The sequence below is a fragment of the Dermacentor variabilis genome, chromosome 9, assembly GCF_050947875.1.
Source record: "Dermacentor variabilis isolate Ectoservices chromosome 9, ASM5094787v1, whole genome shotgun sequence".
In the NCBI taxonomy this organism is placed as follows: Eukaryota; Metazoa; Arthropoda; class Arachnida; order Ixodida; family Ixodidae; genus Dermacentor; species Dermacentor variabilis.
In genome coordinates this window covers 127,665,551-127,682,770 of record NC_134576.1, presented here as the reverse complement: position 1 = coordinate 127,682,770, position 17,220 = coordinate 127,665,551, and the positions used below count along the sequence as shown (strand labels likewise).

The 17,220-nt window shown below is 47.3% G+C and overlaps 1 protein-coding gene across 1 annotated transcript; it reads left to right on the top strand.

Moving 5' to 3' along the window:
- Positions 1–461: 461 nt before the first annotated feature.
- Positions 462–16,702, top strand: LOC142558179 (glutamate receptor ionotropic, kainate 5-like). Its single transcript, XM_075670338.1, has 8 exons — positions 462–589; positions 3,880–3,986; positions 5,720–5,810; positions 7,665–7,832; positions 9,483–9,615; positions 10,229–10,449; positions 15,579–15,871; positions 16,311–16,702. The coding sequence occupies exons 1-8, from the start codon at positions 545–547 to the stop codon at positions 16,594–16,596; spliced, it is 1,344 nt and encodes a 447-aa protein (XP_075526453.1). The 5' UTR covers positions 462–544; the 3' UTR covers positions 16,597–16,702.
- The last annotated feature ends 518 nt before the right edge of the window (positions 16,703–17,220 follow it).

Sequence of the window (17,220 nt, the reverse complement as noted above, 5' to 3'; positions counted from 1 at the left end):
TAGGCTGACCAAAAAAAAAAAAAAAGGAAAGAAGAAACCTCCGGATCCCGGAGGTTTCTTTCGGAGCCATATATAACGCTTCGCATTAAACCGTCGAACCTCAGTTAGGGCGAGGACATGACGCTGTTTTCCTTCGGGGCACGCAGCGCGAAGCCTCTTCGTCAACATCGATCGGCGTGAGCAAGCAAACCACACTCCATCCGGGCTCTGAGCCTACCCCTTTTTCGTATGCGCAAACGAAGTCAAATGTCTTTCCACTGGAATAGCGGCCGGTTTCATCGGGTCTCTCATAGGCCGCTTCGCAGTGACGCCAATCGGCCAGCAACGAATGAGGCCGCGAGGACTCACACTGAAGCCTCCAATAGGAAGAAGGCTTGACGGTATACGGAAGACAGGTTACGCAATTCCGTAACAGAAGAGACGTTGAGTGGGCAACTACTCCGCTATAGTAACGGGAGACAGCGGACACTGAATGGCACAATATTTCTTGCTCCCAGCGCATTGATAACGTTCCGCCCTCAATCGTTTCGATACCTAGCCAACAATGTCGAACAGCGATGGCCCAGTGCTGCGAATCACAGGAATGCACGTAAGCGATTGTGATTAGCGCTATGCCTTATGCATTTATCCTTCTATACAAATTGCTGCCCGCAGTTCATTCGCAACATAGCACTTAAGAACGGCTCTCTGTCTTTGCACTTTGCCCTGCGTGTCCAACCGTGTACCGTCAATGCACGTGACTTCGATGCGGGAACCATCTTTTGCATCGTCATCGTGCATGCGACAGAACAAATCTCCTTTTTTTTTAATGCAGAGCGTTTAGGATCGTGCATGTCTGCACCGTACTCGTCTGTGCGCTTGTCTGCACAAGATGCTTCTTGTGTGAAATTAAGCCGACGGGATCGCCACTGTGCCCCGCGTGTAATGCACGTGAGGACATGGCGCACTTAATCTTCTATTTCGACAATTAAACACTTAAGACGACCACCCTAATATCCTCCCTTAAATGTGACTCCTGGATCGCACGCTGAGTTGGAATATATGTATACTTGGACAGTGGACTATGGACTGGTGCAGCCTGTGCGGTCCGCGCTAGGCAGGCGCTTTTACCTTTTTTGCGTGACGCTGGTCTCAACGAGATAACTTTATTTATTTATGTTGCATTTGGTGTCGTTTGTGCGTGTTTGTGTCAGCTGTATGTGGGACGTCCTGTTTGCATCACTTCATTTATCGTCGCATTCACATAAACTAACCTGTTAAAGGCATGCCGCTAAAGGACATCTTGGGTTTTCAATAAAAAAACTCTCTCTCTCTCTCTCTCGCTCTTTCTTGTATATTGCATTAAAGGGTAGTTTTTATTTGAGTTTAATACAGATGCTGTCACAAGCCGTTAAAACATACAGGCGACGTGGATTAGATACCCAGCATGTTTCATTCATTCTTCTATGCAAAGGTATATGATATAGCCTGCTGTTCCTAAAGGCAGAGGCGTGAAAGGAGTATTTGCCGTATTTTTCATTTTGAAAGAACATCTCGACTGCGCTTATCAATGTAGTTTTTTTTCTTTTGTTCCTGTGCCTTGCTGATGGTCAGCAAGCATGATTACGCGCCGTGGTGGCGTTCCGACTTTGGCGTTATTTCTTTGGGTTAGGCTGAGCAGCCGTGCGCATACATAGTAAGCTAACGAGGGTTATATAAGCATCATCGCGGACACATTCATATAACTTTTGCACACATGTATATCCGCAAACACATTCGCTGAGATAGCGACCGACCTAACCGCCATCAGTCAGGCAGCTGGGTACCCACGCAACTACCCCCAAACCCAGGAATTAGGCAAATAAATCGTCGCTTTAAAATGTGGCATTGCCGTCCGAGAGACGAAGCTTCGATTGCGATAGCAAAGTAATAGACAGCTATACAAAGTAAGCATAGTAGCTTTATAGGGCGTACAAACTTGCAAACATTTCCTTATTAACTAAACTTAAAGAAATTACAGGGTTTTACGTTCCATAACCACGATCTGATGATGAGGTACGCCGTAGTGGGGGACTGCGGAATAATTTCGACCACCAGGGGTTCTTTAACGTGCACCTAAATATAAGAACGCGGGTGTGGTTTCGAATTTCGCCCCCATCGAAATGCGGCCGCCATGGCCGGGATTCGATCGGGCGACCTCGTGCTTAGCAGCTCAACACCATAGCCACTAAGCAACCGCGGCGGGTCTAACTAAATTAACAAGCGTGGCGTCAGTGCGCACAGGCAAACGCGAACGCATCACGCTCGGTGAGCGCTGACACTCACTCGCCGTCAAAACACTGGCGTGAGGAAGCGCGGCAGCAGCAGCGAGTGAAGTGACCTTCGTGCTGTTCATTGCTTCGAAGCAAACTGAGACGCCGCACGCACAGAGGTATGAGCCGTTGAAGCGCATGAACTCTGCCCTCAACGTAAACCACTTTCAACATACGGCGTGCGTGGCCGCGGAGTACGCAGCACAGTGGCGCCCCCCCTCTCCTTTTCTGATCCTGGAACTTAGCACGTGATGGAAGACGGCACGCTTCCTTCTCTCTTTCCTCCCTTGCGCGCGCGTGAGACTGAGACGCTTTCCTCTCGCACGCTTTCACTCGCACATACAGCATCCTGTGCGCGGCGATGGTATTATCGCCCCTGTACTTTATACGGAACATCACGCCGACGCCGACGGTAAAAATGCGCCAGGAATGTCCATATGATTGCTGTCGCAGTAACGCCTGCGTTAGGTGTAATCAGTCACAAAAGTGGCCATAAGAACCAGGTTGAGAACTATAATCATACTCCTGCGGTGCTTGATTGCAGCTGCGGATCGCTTCCGCTAATCTAAATACAGGAGCCAGGCTAAGCGTTGGTGCACGTTTCCACTGTGCCATTTGCGATTCGCTAATCCATCTGTGATCCTCGCGTCCAACTAGTTCCACGCACGAGGGGATTAGCAGCCGACGGTAGTCACTCCTTTCTCCTTCGTTTATTTCCTGAAAGGTTGACACGATCTGCAACTTTGGCTGCACTACAAGGGTTTGGTCAAACCGCGAGTCTGCTATTTACTGTCGTAACTGCTTGCAAGGTCAAGCAGTGCTGTTTGACCTGTATGCAATTTTAGCTCAGTGGTAACATATATACACTCAACAAAGAGAAAAAGAAGACAATTATCTATAGCCCAACTATTGTATCTGTCCTGACATACTGTGTTCTTGGTCGTGACCGCAGTGGTCTATACTGGACCCATTCCAGTAAAAAACAAAAAACAAAACGTAATGAAAAATTTGAGAACACGAATTCTGTTTGACGTAATAGTTCTGCAGAAGCCGGCAAGGAGGAGAGGACTTCTCTCCACCTTGCCGGTTCCCTCAGAACTATTACGTCAAACTCTTGCCTTCAATTGCTTCTGAGTTGTTGATAAATTCGACTTCGACCGCCATCTGTAGCCGCCTGGTTAGCTCAGATGATAGAGCGGCTGCCCCGGGAAGGCGGTGGTCCCGGGATCGAGTCCCGGGCCCGGACGATTTTTTCTTCAAGTGCGAAGCTTTTCTTTCGAGGAATCCGTTTGGGTTTCCTATGTAGCACTTGGCTACGTTTGGGTGGATGTCTGATTTTCCCTTTATACGAATTCTGTTACTGCTTGCACTTCGTTTCCGACGTAGTGCTTCCATCTATACCGCATGCACTCGATCCCGAGCCCAGCCATGCCTTCAGCCTCAAACAATGTGACAAATATTTGAAAACGTCTCAAATTTCACATTTCTTCGACGAATCGTCTCATGGTACGAAGGACGCGTGTGAAGTAATACAACGTTTCGTTTTCTCTTCCCCCCCCCTCCCCATACCCCATACATGCCGCAACAGCATCTTCCTCATGCAGACTTCTATCCGAACGGTACCATTAGGACGTACCTGTACGTTACGTCCCTCGTACAGCTCCTTTGGGATACAGCACGGAAGTTTAACGTCAGGTAATCTTTTCATGCATGCTATTCTGTCTTAAAAAGACAAATAGACTTGATTTTCACGTAACTACACGCATTGAGTTTGAAAGTACGAGAGGTAACGCTCAAGCAGTTACTTATATTCTCCACCTACCATGATGGGTAGCCGTAGCGCCGCTTTTCTTTTTTTAACTCATGGACAGGAGTCTTAGACTTGAAAAGCGAGCACATGTAGAGAACCATGAGCTGAGAACATATGCTGCAGCATTGGCTCTCGCCTCTGTCTGATCACACCGTCCGCTATTTAAAACTGCCGTGTAGAAAACACTCTGTGTATCTAGCCGCACATCAAGCATGCAGTGGTGCGTCGTTTCTGGCTGGGTCTCGGTGTCCAAACACTTGCAAAGTTTGAACTAAAGGTGGCCTTGAATATGGTAAAATTTAGCACAGAAGAGAATGCTCTGCGGAAATTGAACCTCACGGATTTGAAGATGCAGTGAGACCACACAGTAAATTAGAACCAGGTGCGTCCGGAAATGGGCCGTTACTGTGACGTAGAACCCATTTTGGCAACATTTTGTTGGCAGCAACAAAATTAGGGGTACGTTGCAAAAGAGGTAATTGACCATCTTTTTAGCATACGCTAAAGAGGATGAAGGCAAAGGCTCCACTCCCACCAAAGGTCGTGGGTTTGAGTTCCTTAATTTGCCCTAATTAGTGCCAAAGGTCGTGGGTTCGACTTCCACAACTGGTCACGGTTCCGGCTGCCACCAGTGGTGGCGGGTTCGACTGCCATCAATTTTGGTGCTGTAATGCCGACGGCCAATTTTTCGAAACGGCCGGACATCGGTTTTCTCGACCCTTGAGCCATTTATGGCTTTCGCCTTAATAACAGTAACGTGTATGTATAGCATATTTATAAAAGAGAGTTTAACAGCACCTGCGTACGGGCTAGACGGTGCATTGCAGATCGACGGAAAATGAGCGCACCAGAAGACACTCACGAACAGCCGAGAAAGACACAGGACAGGCGCTATCCTGACAGGACAGGCCAGCGCCCGTCCTGTGTCTTTCTCGGTTGTTCGTGAGTACCTTCTTGTGCGCTTATTTTCCGTGGATAAAAGAGAGTGTATTATATAAAGGCGGATTGGGCGCCCTGCCAATGTATATTTCTATAATTACCCCGATGAATAAGAGGAACCGAGGGGCTCAATTTCTTAGTAACAACGTCAATGCTCAATACTGCCAGCCACGGCACGCGTCTGAAGGCGGGCGGATACGCCAGTGCTTGATCGCGGCTGCATCAAAGCGCTTGGCTCGTACCACTACGTGCGTGGGCCAGTGCCAAATTAGGATAAAGTCAGCACGAGTCACTTGGTTCGGCATCGGTGCCGATGAGTTAATTTTCATCCCACTGCTACTTGTGGTAATCGATTGTTCAAACGCAATCGTCCACAGCACAAAACACTTAGTGCGGAGTTCCACGGTGCCGTGATCCATAACCCTTCATTTATCGAGGGAAGTCAACTAGGGCCACGATTCGGTTCCGAGTAGTGCTACTCAAGATGGATCGTTACCGATTAGCCCAATTTGCAATCCTAATGACATCGAGTTGTTGATTATTAGAACTCGGGAGCGGCGTGTAGTGGGGAAGATCAGGGTGTGTCTCGGCGCGGCGCAAAGGGGTAGCTAAATTGGAATATTCTACGTATGATTCCTGAGAAGGCGATTGTACTTCACACAAGCGCTTTGTCATGCAGTCAGAAGACTACCATTCCCCCGGTCAACGTCTGGGGGATTCGGCTGCCGAACGGCACCTGGACCGGCTTCCTCGGAGAACTTCAGAGAAACGTAAGTCTGCCTTCCATCGTGTACGCCGAAATCAGTCGCTCGCTCGCTCAATCGTTCGTTCGTTAGGTCAATCGTTCGGGCTATTTCACTTACATTCACGATCGTCGTCGATGGTTTCTGCATATTTTAAGGCGAAAGCTTGAGATGGCTCGTGGGGCGAAAAATCCAATGTCCGGCGTTATGGCTCCAAAATATTTGTGCCCCCAAATGGCACCAAAATAGTGTGCCACCAAAAAGTGGCACCAACCCCACGACCTTTCGCGGGAGTCGCACCTACGACCTTTGGTGTTAATTAAGGCGAACTTATTTAGGACGGAGTCAATTAAAGCACTCGAACCCACGACCTTTGGTGTGAGTAGAACCCACGACCTTTGGTGCTAATCAGGTAGAAGTTAATTAAGGTAGGTGTAGTTAAAGCACTCGAATCCACGACCTTTGGCGGGAGAAAACAAGTAATAGAACCTAGCAACGCACTGGAATGAGAACGTCAAGTAATTTGATCAAATGCCTCGTGAGCGCGCAGGCTTTCGCCTTCACCCTCTTTAGTGTATGCCACGGTGAGTCAAGTGACTCAACGTTTTCTCGAGCTCGTAGCACATTAGCGCCACCGGCTCGCAGCGGAGAGGACTCCGGTCACGGCTCCCAAGTAGCAAGTCGTCACGAACGTGATGCCACATGCTCTTGGTCAGTGATCGGCGATTGAAACGAATGTTGACTACGTTGAGCTAGCAGGCCGTGGACACTGTGCGTTCTTCCGTTAAGCTCCGTGCTTTGCAGCAGAGTGGTATTGTGGCGCCACGTGTGACATGCGCTTGGTGAATGACAACGGTTGCCTCCGAGATTTTGGGGCGCACCTTTCCGTCTCTTGCCACTTTCGAATTGTTTTATTGCGTAATTATACATATGACGCTTGCTAATGTGCTAGGCACTCGAGAAAAGAATTATGTAGGCAATTACGTTGGCAATCGACAACGATTGCCAACGTAAGTATATAGAATGAACGAGCGAACGAACGAGTGAACGAATGAATGAACGAACGAACGAGTGTTATGCAACATAAGGGTATCGTTACGTCATCCATAGCATATACTTGGTGAATGGCGACAGTTGCCTCCGAGATTTTATGCGTACCTTTTCGTCTCTTCCCGGTTCTTTGTTTTGTTTTATTGCGTAATTAGACATATGGCACGTAATGGTATGTTGATGGTGTTGCAAACGAGAAAGTGTATATGCTACACGGCTCTATGGTGGCCTAAAACATTCGCTGTAACTTGTGTAAAATTTCTATATATTAAAATTATGATAATGATATGTAACAATGCGATATTCCACGCATACGCAAAGTATATAACCTGCCATCGCAAGTAAAAATTCTGAGTAATACGCATTTCGGAGCCAAACATGATATGCAAGAAGCTTCAAATATGATGCTTCACACACGCCGCCGAAGCTTAATGCCAATGGCGTTGCCTGGTAAGCTCGAGGTCCCGTGCTGGAAGCCGGCCTTGGTGACCGCATTTCGATGGGGGCAAATTGCAAGAAGGCTCGTGTACTTAGATAGGCGCACTTAAGAGCAACCCTATTGGTCAAAATTAATCCGCAGTCCCACTCAATAAGGCGTGCTACCCTGTAACACCCCGTTTCAGTGTACGTAAAAATCCAAAACTTCATGTGTTTAACGAGGTACATCACGAATGATTGCCAACGATAAGTGCAGCTTGAAGTACTAAAGAACAGCGAAATAGTAAGAACTAGTAATTTTGAACGCCTTCACTAATGTGCTCATTCAAGCAATTGTGAATGTATTTGGGGAGCTCCACTGATAATCTGCTACGAACTCCTCGGAAAACCCAGCAAAGCGACGTGGCGTTCACGCTGTTCACGCCGACTGTGGAGCGGAACGTGTTGGCCGAGGCGAGCGACCCCGTCGGTTACGAGGAGCTGGTCATCCTGGGCGGCTTCAGCGAAGCCGCCGCGCACCAGATTAGCATCACCGGCTCGTTCACAGTGTTCGGGATGGAGGTACGTATAGACACATCCGGAGTTTGAAAAAAAAAAAAAAAAGGACCGGTAGCGAAAAAGTCACGGGCTTGCGTGGCGCAGGCACCACACAGTCACAGCGTAAGCTGGTGGAGCGGCTCCAAAGGAGCTCCGTTTTCGGCAGCACGCACTACGAGGTCTTCGCGGCGAAGTCTCTTGCGTCGTTTTCAACAGAACGAACTGAACTGTCCGCCCGCCGTCGGTCGACGGCGAAACAGCGGCTTGTGCTGCTCTCCACAGCGGTCTGCTGAGCCCGACGCTGTCTGGTCGCAGCCGCGCGCGTAGCCCTATGATTTGCATCTTCAGCAGCGGTTCGCACCTTGCGAGTAGGTTACATGTACCGAAGAGTAAACACAGGTACCGAGACCATGCGGCGCACGTGTGGCACGTGGCAGATACGATGTAACTGCTACGTGTCGTGACGCCTGGTGGAGTGCAACGCACTCGCAATCCAAGGCGTGCACGTATCGACGCTACGCGGCGCGTATTTCACATCGCGTGACTCCTCGCACGCTAGGACGCTCGTGTAGGGCATGTCTCCGCAGCAGCTAGCGATCGCTGGTGTGACACCAGTCCAGGTAAGCCCCACAGCTTTTCGCGTTGTAAAATGAGCGACAGGCGCACTGAACCGCCGCAAAGCACTCGGTCGTTTCTTCAGGGGATCTGTTGCCTACATTCGTAGTGTGTACGCTGCACGGGAAACAGCGCCGGACTGGATGCCTTTATTGGACGCTTGCACGTGCTTGCCTGACTTTTGAACGTGTTGTCAGTCACCTGAAATTTCTGTAACATCTTGCTTTTCTTCATTTGTTGAAGATTCTGCTCCCGTGTAATAAAGAAAAAAAACTGGCGGGGTGCAGTGGTAGAGTAGCTGATTCACAGGCAGAAGGCCTGGATTTCATTCTGGCTCCAACTGAGTATCTTTTTTTGTCATTCCTAGCGATAGCTGCTACGGACACTGGTGGCGGTGGGGGCTGCAAACATGGACAACCTAAACGACTATTGGAATGAGCCCATAACTGCTTACGCTGTGACAATAAAAGCTGCTGAACTTGGCGGTTTCAAAAGTGGCATAAAGTACTATATAAAGATTACGTGAACAGATGAATGACAAATAAGTGGCAGGTTGAAAAAATGTCGATAAGAATACGATCGTCAATTCAGTGAACATTCAGAAATGAAACACATGCAGAAGAAAACGCATAAGTGTTAATGTGTTCGATTTGACGAAGTTCTCGATTTAACGAATTAAAGTTCACATTGCTACTACTAATTATAATCACATGTTCCATGATGCATTAGCTAACGTTGTATAATTGCGAGCTTTATTTGTACGAACTGTACTGACTGTCTTTTTTTTCGTTCAGATATTTCTGTGTATATTGTATAATGACGAGCTTCATTTGTATGAATTAACTGTACTGACGGCTTTTTGTTCAACTATTTTTTGTATAACAACCCACTCCCCTGTGTAATGCCAATTGGCACTGAGGGTAAAATAAATAAATAAATAAACAAACAAACAAACTTCTCGTTTATATTCACTCCATTAAATCGAGGTTCAGCTCTACGTCATCTTCGTCTTGTTCGGATATGGTACGTGCTGTTCTATTCGTGTTCTTAACTCTCTAGGTTTGGCTGACGCTGCTTGGCTCTCTCGTCGTGGTGGCTCTGGTCGCATCCCTGGCACAGAATTCGGAGCACCAGTTCCTGTTCGACTTCAAGAACAACCTATTCCGACTATTCGCCATCTTATTCCTGGAGTGCAAGTATACGTTCACACGTCTGTGCAAAAAAAAAAAAAAAAAACGGAGATGTGAAACTCGGGAACTATCTCTTTAGGCAGCTCGCAAACTGACTCGAATGGGAGTTTTTACCTTTGTTTGAAAACGGCCGGCGCTGAAAACACCTACACAGGAAAATGAACTAAAAGGGAATCACAAATGACTTCCGTTGTACTATCGCGAATGTGGCTGTACTCATTAAAAAAAAAGAGAGAGGAGGGGGTTACTACAGGGGCCAAGGCTTCTTGATAGGCATTAATATATAGAGGGGAGAGGCGCGAATTAAAACCCCGAATTACGATATACAACACAAGCCACATGCACATTACGACACGTTTTTGAAGAGTCATTCGTGCCATCGGCAAGTGCCAACTAAACGACACTTTCATGCGTTGTTAGATATACGTCATTTGATGCTACGTTTACAACATCACTTGGTGGCAAATACTTGGTCGCAATAGTACTGAGGAAAAAAAAGTTCCTCAACAAGTACACTGTAAAACGAGTAATAAGGAAATCAAAGACTTTCACGAAAGAGGAAGCCATTCAGCTTCAGCCCCGACTTCGACGTCGTCTGCCCCTCCTTCGATGCAGCCAGCCCACGAACGCCCCGTCAGTCGTCGGCGCGCATCGTGATCGCTGTCTGGTGGCTGGCGATGCTGGTGCTGACCAACTTCTTCAGCGGCGAGATGAAGGCGGCCCTGACCGTGCGTCAGCCGAGCGGTCACCGCGTCGACTCGGCTGCCCAGCTGGCCGCCCGCGACGACGTGGACGCGTACACGATGCGGGGCACCAGCTATCACCTGGTTCTGGCCGTGAGTCCGTCGTTTGATAGGCAGTTTCGCTCGTCCTGCACCTCTCTCGCAGCACAGCACGACATTCGACCGTTACCTTTTTTTAACCCTTTCGCCACGGAAAACAAGCACAGCTCGTTCCGAGCGTGTTCTAAACGAGCCTAAACTCGTCCGGTACGGTTTTTAGTTCTCCTGCATCCCTCCAGACGATTTGAGTCCGCCCGTCTCTGTGTACTTGTTGTAAACCGCACCAGGTGGCGCAAAACAGCCGGCTGTTTTGCGGTGTGATGTTTAAGGTGTAATGGTTGCAGGACTTACTTTTGGAAAGGCGGTTGTTTGCTTTAAATCAGGGGTAAAATCAGGACTCGATGGGAACCAAAGGTCAGTGGGACGCCTCTCGCATCGGGCGCTCACGGGACAAATGAAGCTGTGCAGGATGATATGGGCTGGACTAGTTTTGAAGTGAGGGAAGCTCGCAGTAAAATTGAGTATGAAGAACGGCCGAGGAATGTGGAAGAAACTAAATGGGCTGGGAGAGTGTTGAGGTATCTGTACAGGAAGAACATTGATTCACAGTGGAGGAAATGAACTGGGAAGCTTACCAGCGAGTATGCGGCCTGTAGGGTGGTCAACACGGCGACAAAGAACGTCAAGCGGGAAGTCAGAAAGGCTGTGATAATCTCATGGGTGGCTGTAATGGAAAAGAAATCTGCTATGAGTAACTAGTCAAGAGGAAAAAACGAAATCAGGAAATAAACAATTTATGATAACTCAAAGGGAAGCTCATTACTTTTCGAAGCGAGATAGGGATGCCCTAGAACATTCAATTATAAATCGAGACATAAGAAGGAAGAAGAAGCATTTGCTTGTTGCGGTAAAGCTAGGGAAACGACAGAGCATGTTTTATTAGAATGTGAAGACGTCTACCCAGCGGTCGATTTAGGCACCACTGGCCTCCTTGAAGCCCTTGGGTTCAGCGAGAGCAGTGGAAAAGTAAACATGTCCGCAGTAGGGATTAGTAAGAGGCGATTGGAGGATTGGTGGAAGAAAAGTAAGGAAACGACAGAAAACGGAGACGTACAAAAATACAGTTCGCATTAGGGGATTAGAAAATTTGGTTGTGAGAGTTTATAGGGTTTTTTGTCTCTTTTTTTATTGTTTAACATAGGTAGGATATTAGGCAGTATAATAGCAAGAGCTTAGCGTCGTAACCCACCGTCCTGTTCCAAAGGGGACGCTCATAACATCCATCCATCCATCCATCCATCCATCCAAGGCTGCAGAGCAACATTGTGAGGCGCATCGCATAGCAACGACTAACTTAAACAAAATTGAGCGCGCGCATGTTATAGCTGACGGTGAAGAAAAAAAAAAGATGTTACGAAAGGCGTTCAGTTGATTGATTGATTGAAAACTTTATTGTTCCACCGAGCTGGGGTGCCGGCCTCTTAACCTACACGTAGGTAGGGGGGGAGGACGAAGCAGTCGCCGCGCGTTGAGGATGGTGAGTCTTCACGGCCTCAACGGTCAGGCGGATTGCTCGACGCTGGTCGTCTTCAGCCTTGTTCTGGAGCAAGGCCTCCCAGGCTTCTCTACTGTCAATGTTTTCCTTGGCCCCTGGGGAGCCAGCACACTCCCATATTATATGGTCTAGCGTACCTTTTTGCTTACAAATTTTGCAGAGGGCGTCGTTATAGTCCCTCGTCTGTGTTAAGTAGATCCAATGTGGTGATGTATAATTGTTTCCCTGGAGGCGTCGCCAAATGCGAGCGTCCTCCAGAGAGAGAGACCGATGCGGAGGCGGAAAGATTCTTCTTTCGGCTTTGTAGTGATCGACAATTTCCCTGTACGTGATCATGCTATCTTTTATCCCTGGAACTGGCTGCTCTAGAGTTGCCCGGTGGTAGAGTGCTCGGGCGAGCTCGTGAGCGGCTTCGTTGCCTGGGACTTCTTCATGGGCCGGTACCCAAATAAAGGTTATGTCCCTCCTGGGAGGGTTTTTTAGTAGAATGTGGAGGGCTTCTTCCGAGATTCTCCTTTGATAAAATTTTGGATAGCTAATTTGTTATCGCATAATATTACTCCCGCGTTTGTACCCGCACAAGCGAGCGCTACTGCAACCTCCTCGGCTGTACAGGCGTCCCTCGTGCACGTGGAGCACGCTATCTTAGCGCACCTGTCGCCATCAACCTCAAACGCTCACAATATTCTTCACAAACGGTTCTACCAATTAGAGAAATGCCCGCTTTTCAGTGTAATACAGGGTGCGCTCTGTGGTAGTTTGCCCTCTTGTTTATTTATTTATTTATTTATTTATTTATTTATTTATTTATTTATTTATTAAAGAGAAGGCCTTCTTTGGCGACTTCGCCCGGGTTTGGCGTATCTGAAAGTTAACATCTTCGTCAACAACAACAAAAAAGAAAACGACCTTTTCGCGCCTGCACAGTGTTCAAGCGAGTCGAGAAAGGTACTAAAATGCAGGCCAATACGAGACAAGAAGCGAGAATCAGTCCAGTCGCACAGCATTTAAGATCACCACTACAGGTGTAATTAGCGCTAATATAGAAAATTAATTTCATTGCTCCATAGAATGCACTATCTCCGGGATCTGCCCACCTAGCCTCTTGATCAAAAAAAGACGGGAGTGTCAAACAAAGTCGACGCGAACGAATACAACGCCGACATACATGCGTGTAAAAAAAAGCGAATGAAAAAGAAAACTCGATATCGCCTCTGCGATCATCATCATCATCATCATAGTCATGATGGCCCCTGTGTCAATACTGCCAAAGAAAACAGGATCCCTAGATCACTATTTTTTGTTATGTCGCCGATATGGATTATTAAGAAAAAGGCTTCTATAAATTCTGCTTGCCAAATTAGGGTTAATCCTAACATCAGAAATATTACTAACTTTCAGTGCGTCAGTTCATGGTTTTAACCACAGAGACCTCTTTGATACCGTTTGCAGTTACGTAGAATCAATAAAACGAACAAGTTTTTGAATGTTCTTGTTTTCTTTGCTTCTTTCTTTTTTAATCGATTATGCAATACTTGAAAACATTAAGTAAAAGTTCAAGCGAGCAATTCTTGGAGAATCACCCAGTGTGGGTACGAGCCATAGTATGAGATCATCATCATCATCATCATCATCAACAACAACAACAACTTCGCATGATGAGCGCTGGAGTTGTAGTATATGCAGTGCTACGGCTGCTGATGATGATGTCTTTGGTGTTGTTACTGTTGATGATATATGGGGCTTTATGGCTTAAGGGTTGTTGCTGTTGCTGTTGTTTTGTTGCTGTGTTGTTTCCGCCCCATTAAACGTGCACGGTACCCACAATGGCGGATGGGCCAGGAATTTGGTTGTCATTGTTTATTAAAATGATGAGGAAGCGGGAAAGTGTGCCACCGAAGGGCCGGCTATCCAATTTCTCAAACAGAAACTCCACCGACTGAGTAACGCAGTGAATAATGAAGACGCGAAAAAAAAATAGTTAGAAAAGGGAAAATAGCGGAGGCATAGAGTACCACATAACTCTGGCGTAGCCTGCTTACAATATAGTCAGGAGCGCATTGTATACCCGCGACATGAAAGCGCCCAGCATATAGGCATACCGAGAGTTACCAACACAGTCATGAGGTGCACACTTCCTACATAAAAAAGAAAAACACGTAGTGACGACTGGTGTATAATAAACATAATAGAAGTTTACAAGGATCGAGCTGTCGTATGCACAGTCAATAGCACCAGAAAAATGCAAGGGCGGTTCCTGTTTATACATTGGATCCTAATTAGAGCTGTAACCCTGTTCCATAAAGCCATCAGTGAACTAGCCCAGCTTTCAGCATTAGTTCATGCTCACACCGACTGCCACTTTCTCTTTTTTTTTCTTATGCTTATGTATCTTCGAACACTTACGCTTCCCCGTGTTTACGGTAGCCTACCGGGCGCGGTTTGTTTTTGTTGTTGTTGTTGTCCTAGCCACGATGGGGGATTGGCCAAGAAATTGGGGGATTCTTCCAAATTAATATGGAGCATAAATTTTTTAATATCTATGGAATTAGCATTGGATAGCGTAGAATTACCTGTTAAAATAAAATCAGGAAGGTCATATGGAACGAGTAATAATTAATTTAAATGTAAAAAAGAAGAGTTTAGCAGGGCATTCGTTTCGATTCTGTAAGGAGTGTTTGGTCAGCGAAGCAAGCATCCCTGTGGCTGAATCCCAAAGTGGACGCCCCGAATGAAAGAATAGCAGGTTCTGTCAAGTCCAAGCCAATTCTTCGAAAAGGTATTTCCAATAGTCTTTTTCTTGCCGCAGTAAAGTGGCTGCAAGATAGAAGAAAGTGCGGTATCGTCTCCTCCTCATTACAAAATGAACAGAGAAGGGAGGGCACCAAACCCGACCTGTGTAAGCAGAAATTCAAGGAGGGAATGCGGCAGCGTAATTTGCCGAGGCAGACCTCAAGCATCTTTGTGTAACAGGATTCGCTATGCCAGGGAAATGCCAGGTGCTTAAATTAGGCTTTGTTTAAACTCCCTGCATTTCCTTCTTCTACTCTACTCTACTCTAATCTATCTATCTATCTATCTATCTATCTATCTATCTATCTATCTATCTATCTATCTATCTATCTATCTATCTATCTATCTATCTATCTATCTATCTATCTATCTATCTATCTATCTATCTATCATCTATCTATCTATCTATCTATTATCTATCTATCTATCTATCTATCTATCTGTCTATCTGTCTGTCTGTCTGTCTGTCTGTCTGTCTGTCTGTCTGTCTATCTATCTATCTATCTATCTATCTATCTATCTATCTATCTGTCTATCTGTCTATCTGTCTGTCTGTCTGTCTGTCTGTCTGTCTGTCTGTCTGTCTGTCTGTCTGTCTGTCTGTCTATCTATCTATCTATCTATCTATCTATCTATCTATCTATCTATCTATCTATCTATCTATCTATCTATCTATCTATCTATCTATCTATCTATCTATCTATCTATCTATCTATCTATCTATCTATCTAATCTGCGTACGTACGAGAGGCGTGTGGTAGAATTCGTAAGACTCAGAAAAAAAATGCGTGCTTGTCTTCATCTATTCGCGGCGTCGTGTTCCACACACGCTCAGCACTCGCCAAGGGAGCACGACCGCCAGGTGGCGAGCAAGCTGAAGCCGAGCTTCCGGGTCCCCTACCGACGGCTGTTCTCGCCGGCCGTGCTGGACGAAGTGGCCAACGGCAAGGCGGTCATCCTCTCCGACCGGACCTCGGCCACGTACCAGATCGCCAAGGCCTGCCACGGCTACCCGGGCCACGAGTTCTATTTCGGCCGCGAGCCGCTGTTGTCGCACATGTTGGTCGTCTACTACGGCCGCCGCCGGGAGCCCGCACTGGAGAACGTCATGAAGCAGTGGAACAAGAGGTGAGAGGCGAAGCTCGGCTAAAGAAAAAAAGAAAGAATAATCGGTGGCGATTAAACGGTACATGCGAGGGAAATGCTTTAGCATTACGTCGCACCTCCATAACGTGTCCCAGATCCGTGATGTAAACCACGGATCCCCAGATTGCAAAGTGTTGCTCCGAAGCTCACTCGACATATGGCCTGCCTATTCGAGGAGCGAAGTGCAGCTGACGGTGGTCTGGATCCATTTAAGCCATTTATGTATAGCAAGGAAAGCTTCTTTGTCAACCTGCAAGTTTGCGCCCCATATATGTTGATACCAGTATAGAACCCAACGATTATGCACGTTTTTTCTTTTCAAGGACAGCGGTATTCTACACAGTCCATACTTTGAATGTTAGTTATTTAGTGCATACCTTCATACAGTACGTCCATGTTTAAGACGCGACCACAACTGCAGGATGAACTGGCTGACCGAAGCGGGTGTGGTTCGCAAGTGGCACGATGACACCGAGTCCCTGGCCGGAGAGTTCTCGCGCTGCCCCAAGATCCGCATGGGCGAGGCGGAGCAGCTCGACTTCGAGCACCACCGGCCCATCTTCGTCCTCGTCCTGGCTGGACACGCGCTCACCTTGGTCGCTCTCCTGGCTGAGACGCTGCTGGCCTGGCGCACACCAGCGCCCTCTGGAGCCTCCCGTAGTCCCGCACGCTTACCTCGCACACACGCGCAAAGAAATAAACGTTAGGGAGAGGGCCTTGAAGAGGCGAGACGTAGGACAGTTGATACCAGACTTGTACGCAGTGAATTGCATGTAATTCATTACTCGTCCTATATTACATTTTGTGGTGATTTTTTGTGACTTACCGATTGCATTTCGCACTCGGTAACGCTCGCTGTTATTCAGTTACTTTTCTCAGCGACCGATCACACTTATAGTTAGTTACTTTATCGACGGGATGAGGAGAAACAGGTGACGCAGTTTTAGGAACCTGATCTTGTCTGGAACTGCAGTAGAACAACCTGAGATCGTGCCACGTAGCAACCTCGCGCATGCGCATGTTCAGAAAGGCAAAACAGGAAGTTCAATATGATATGCTGGCCGACGTGTAGAACCGGTGCTGGTATGTCTCGACAGCGACGGGGCCACTTAGGACGTTCATGCCATTCACCTGCATGCACAACTTTTAAAGCTTTTCATTGGCCCAACCGCGTTGAGCGTCTTCTTCGAGTCCGAGCAACGGTGAAGCGCTGCGAGTCACAGAGGTGAATCCTGTTAGCGGGATATCTGTAGCGCTCAGCACGCACATCGAAGCGAGTATTTTTAAGTGTCGCTGCTGATGTGTTCACGACGAAAACGAGGGAAGACGAC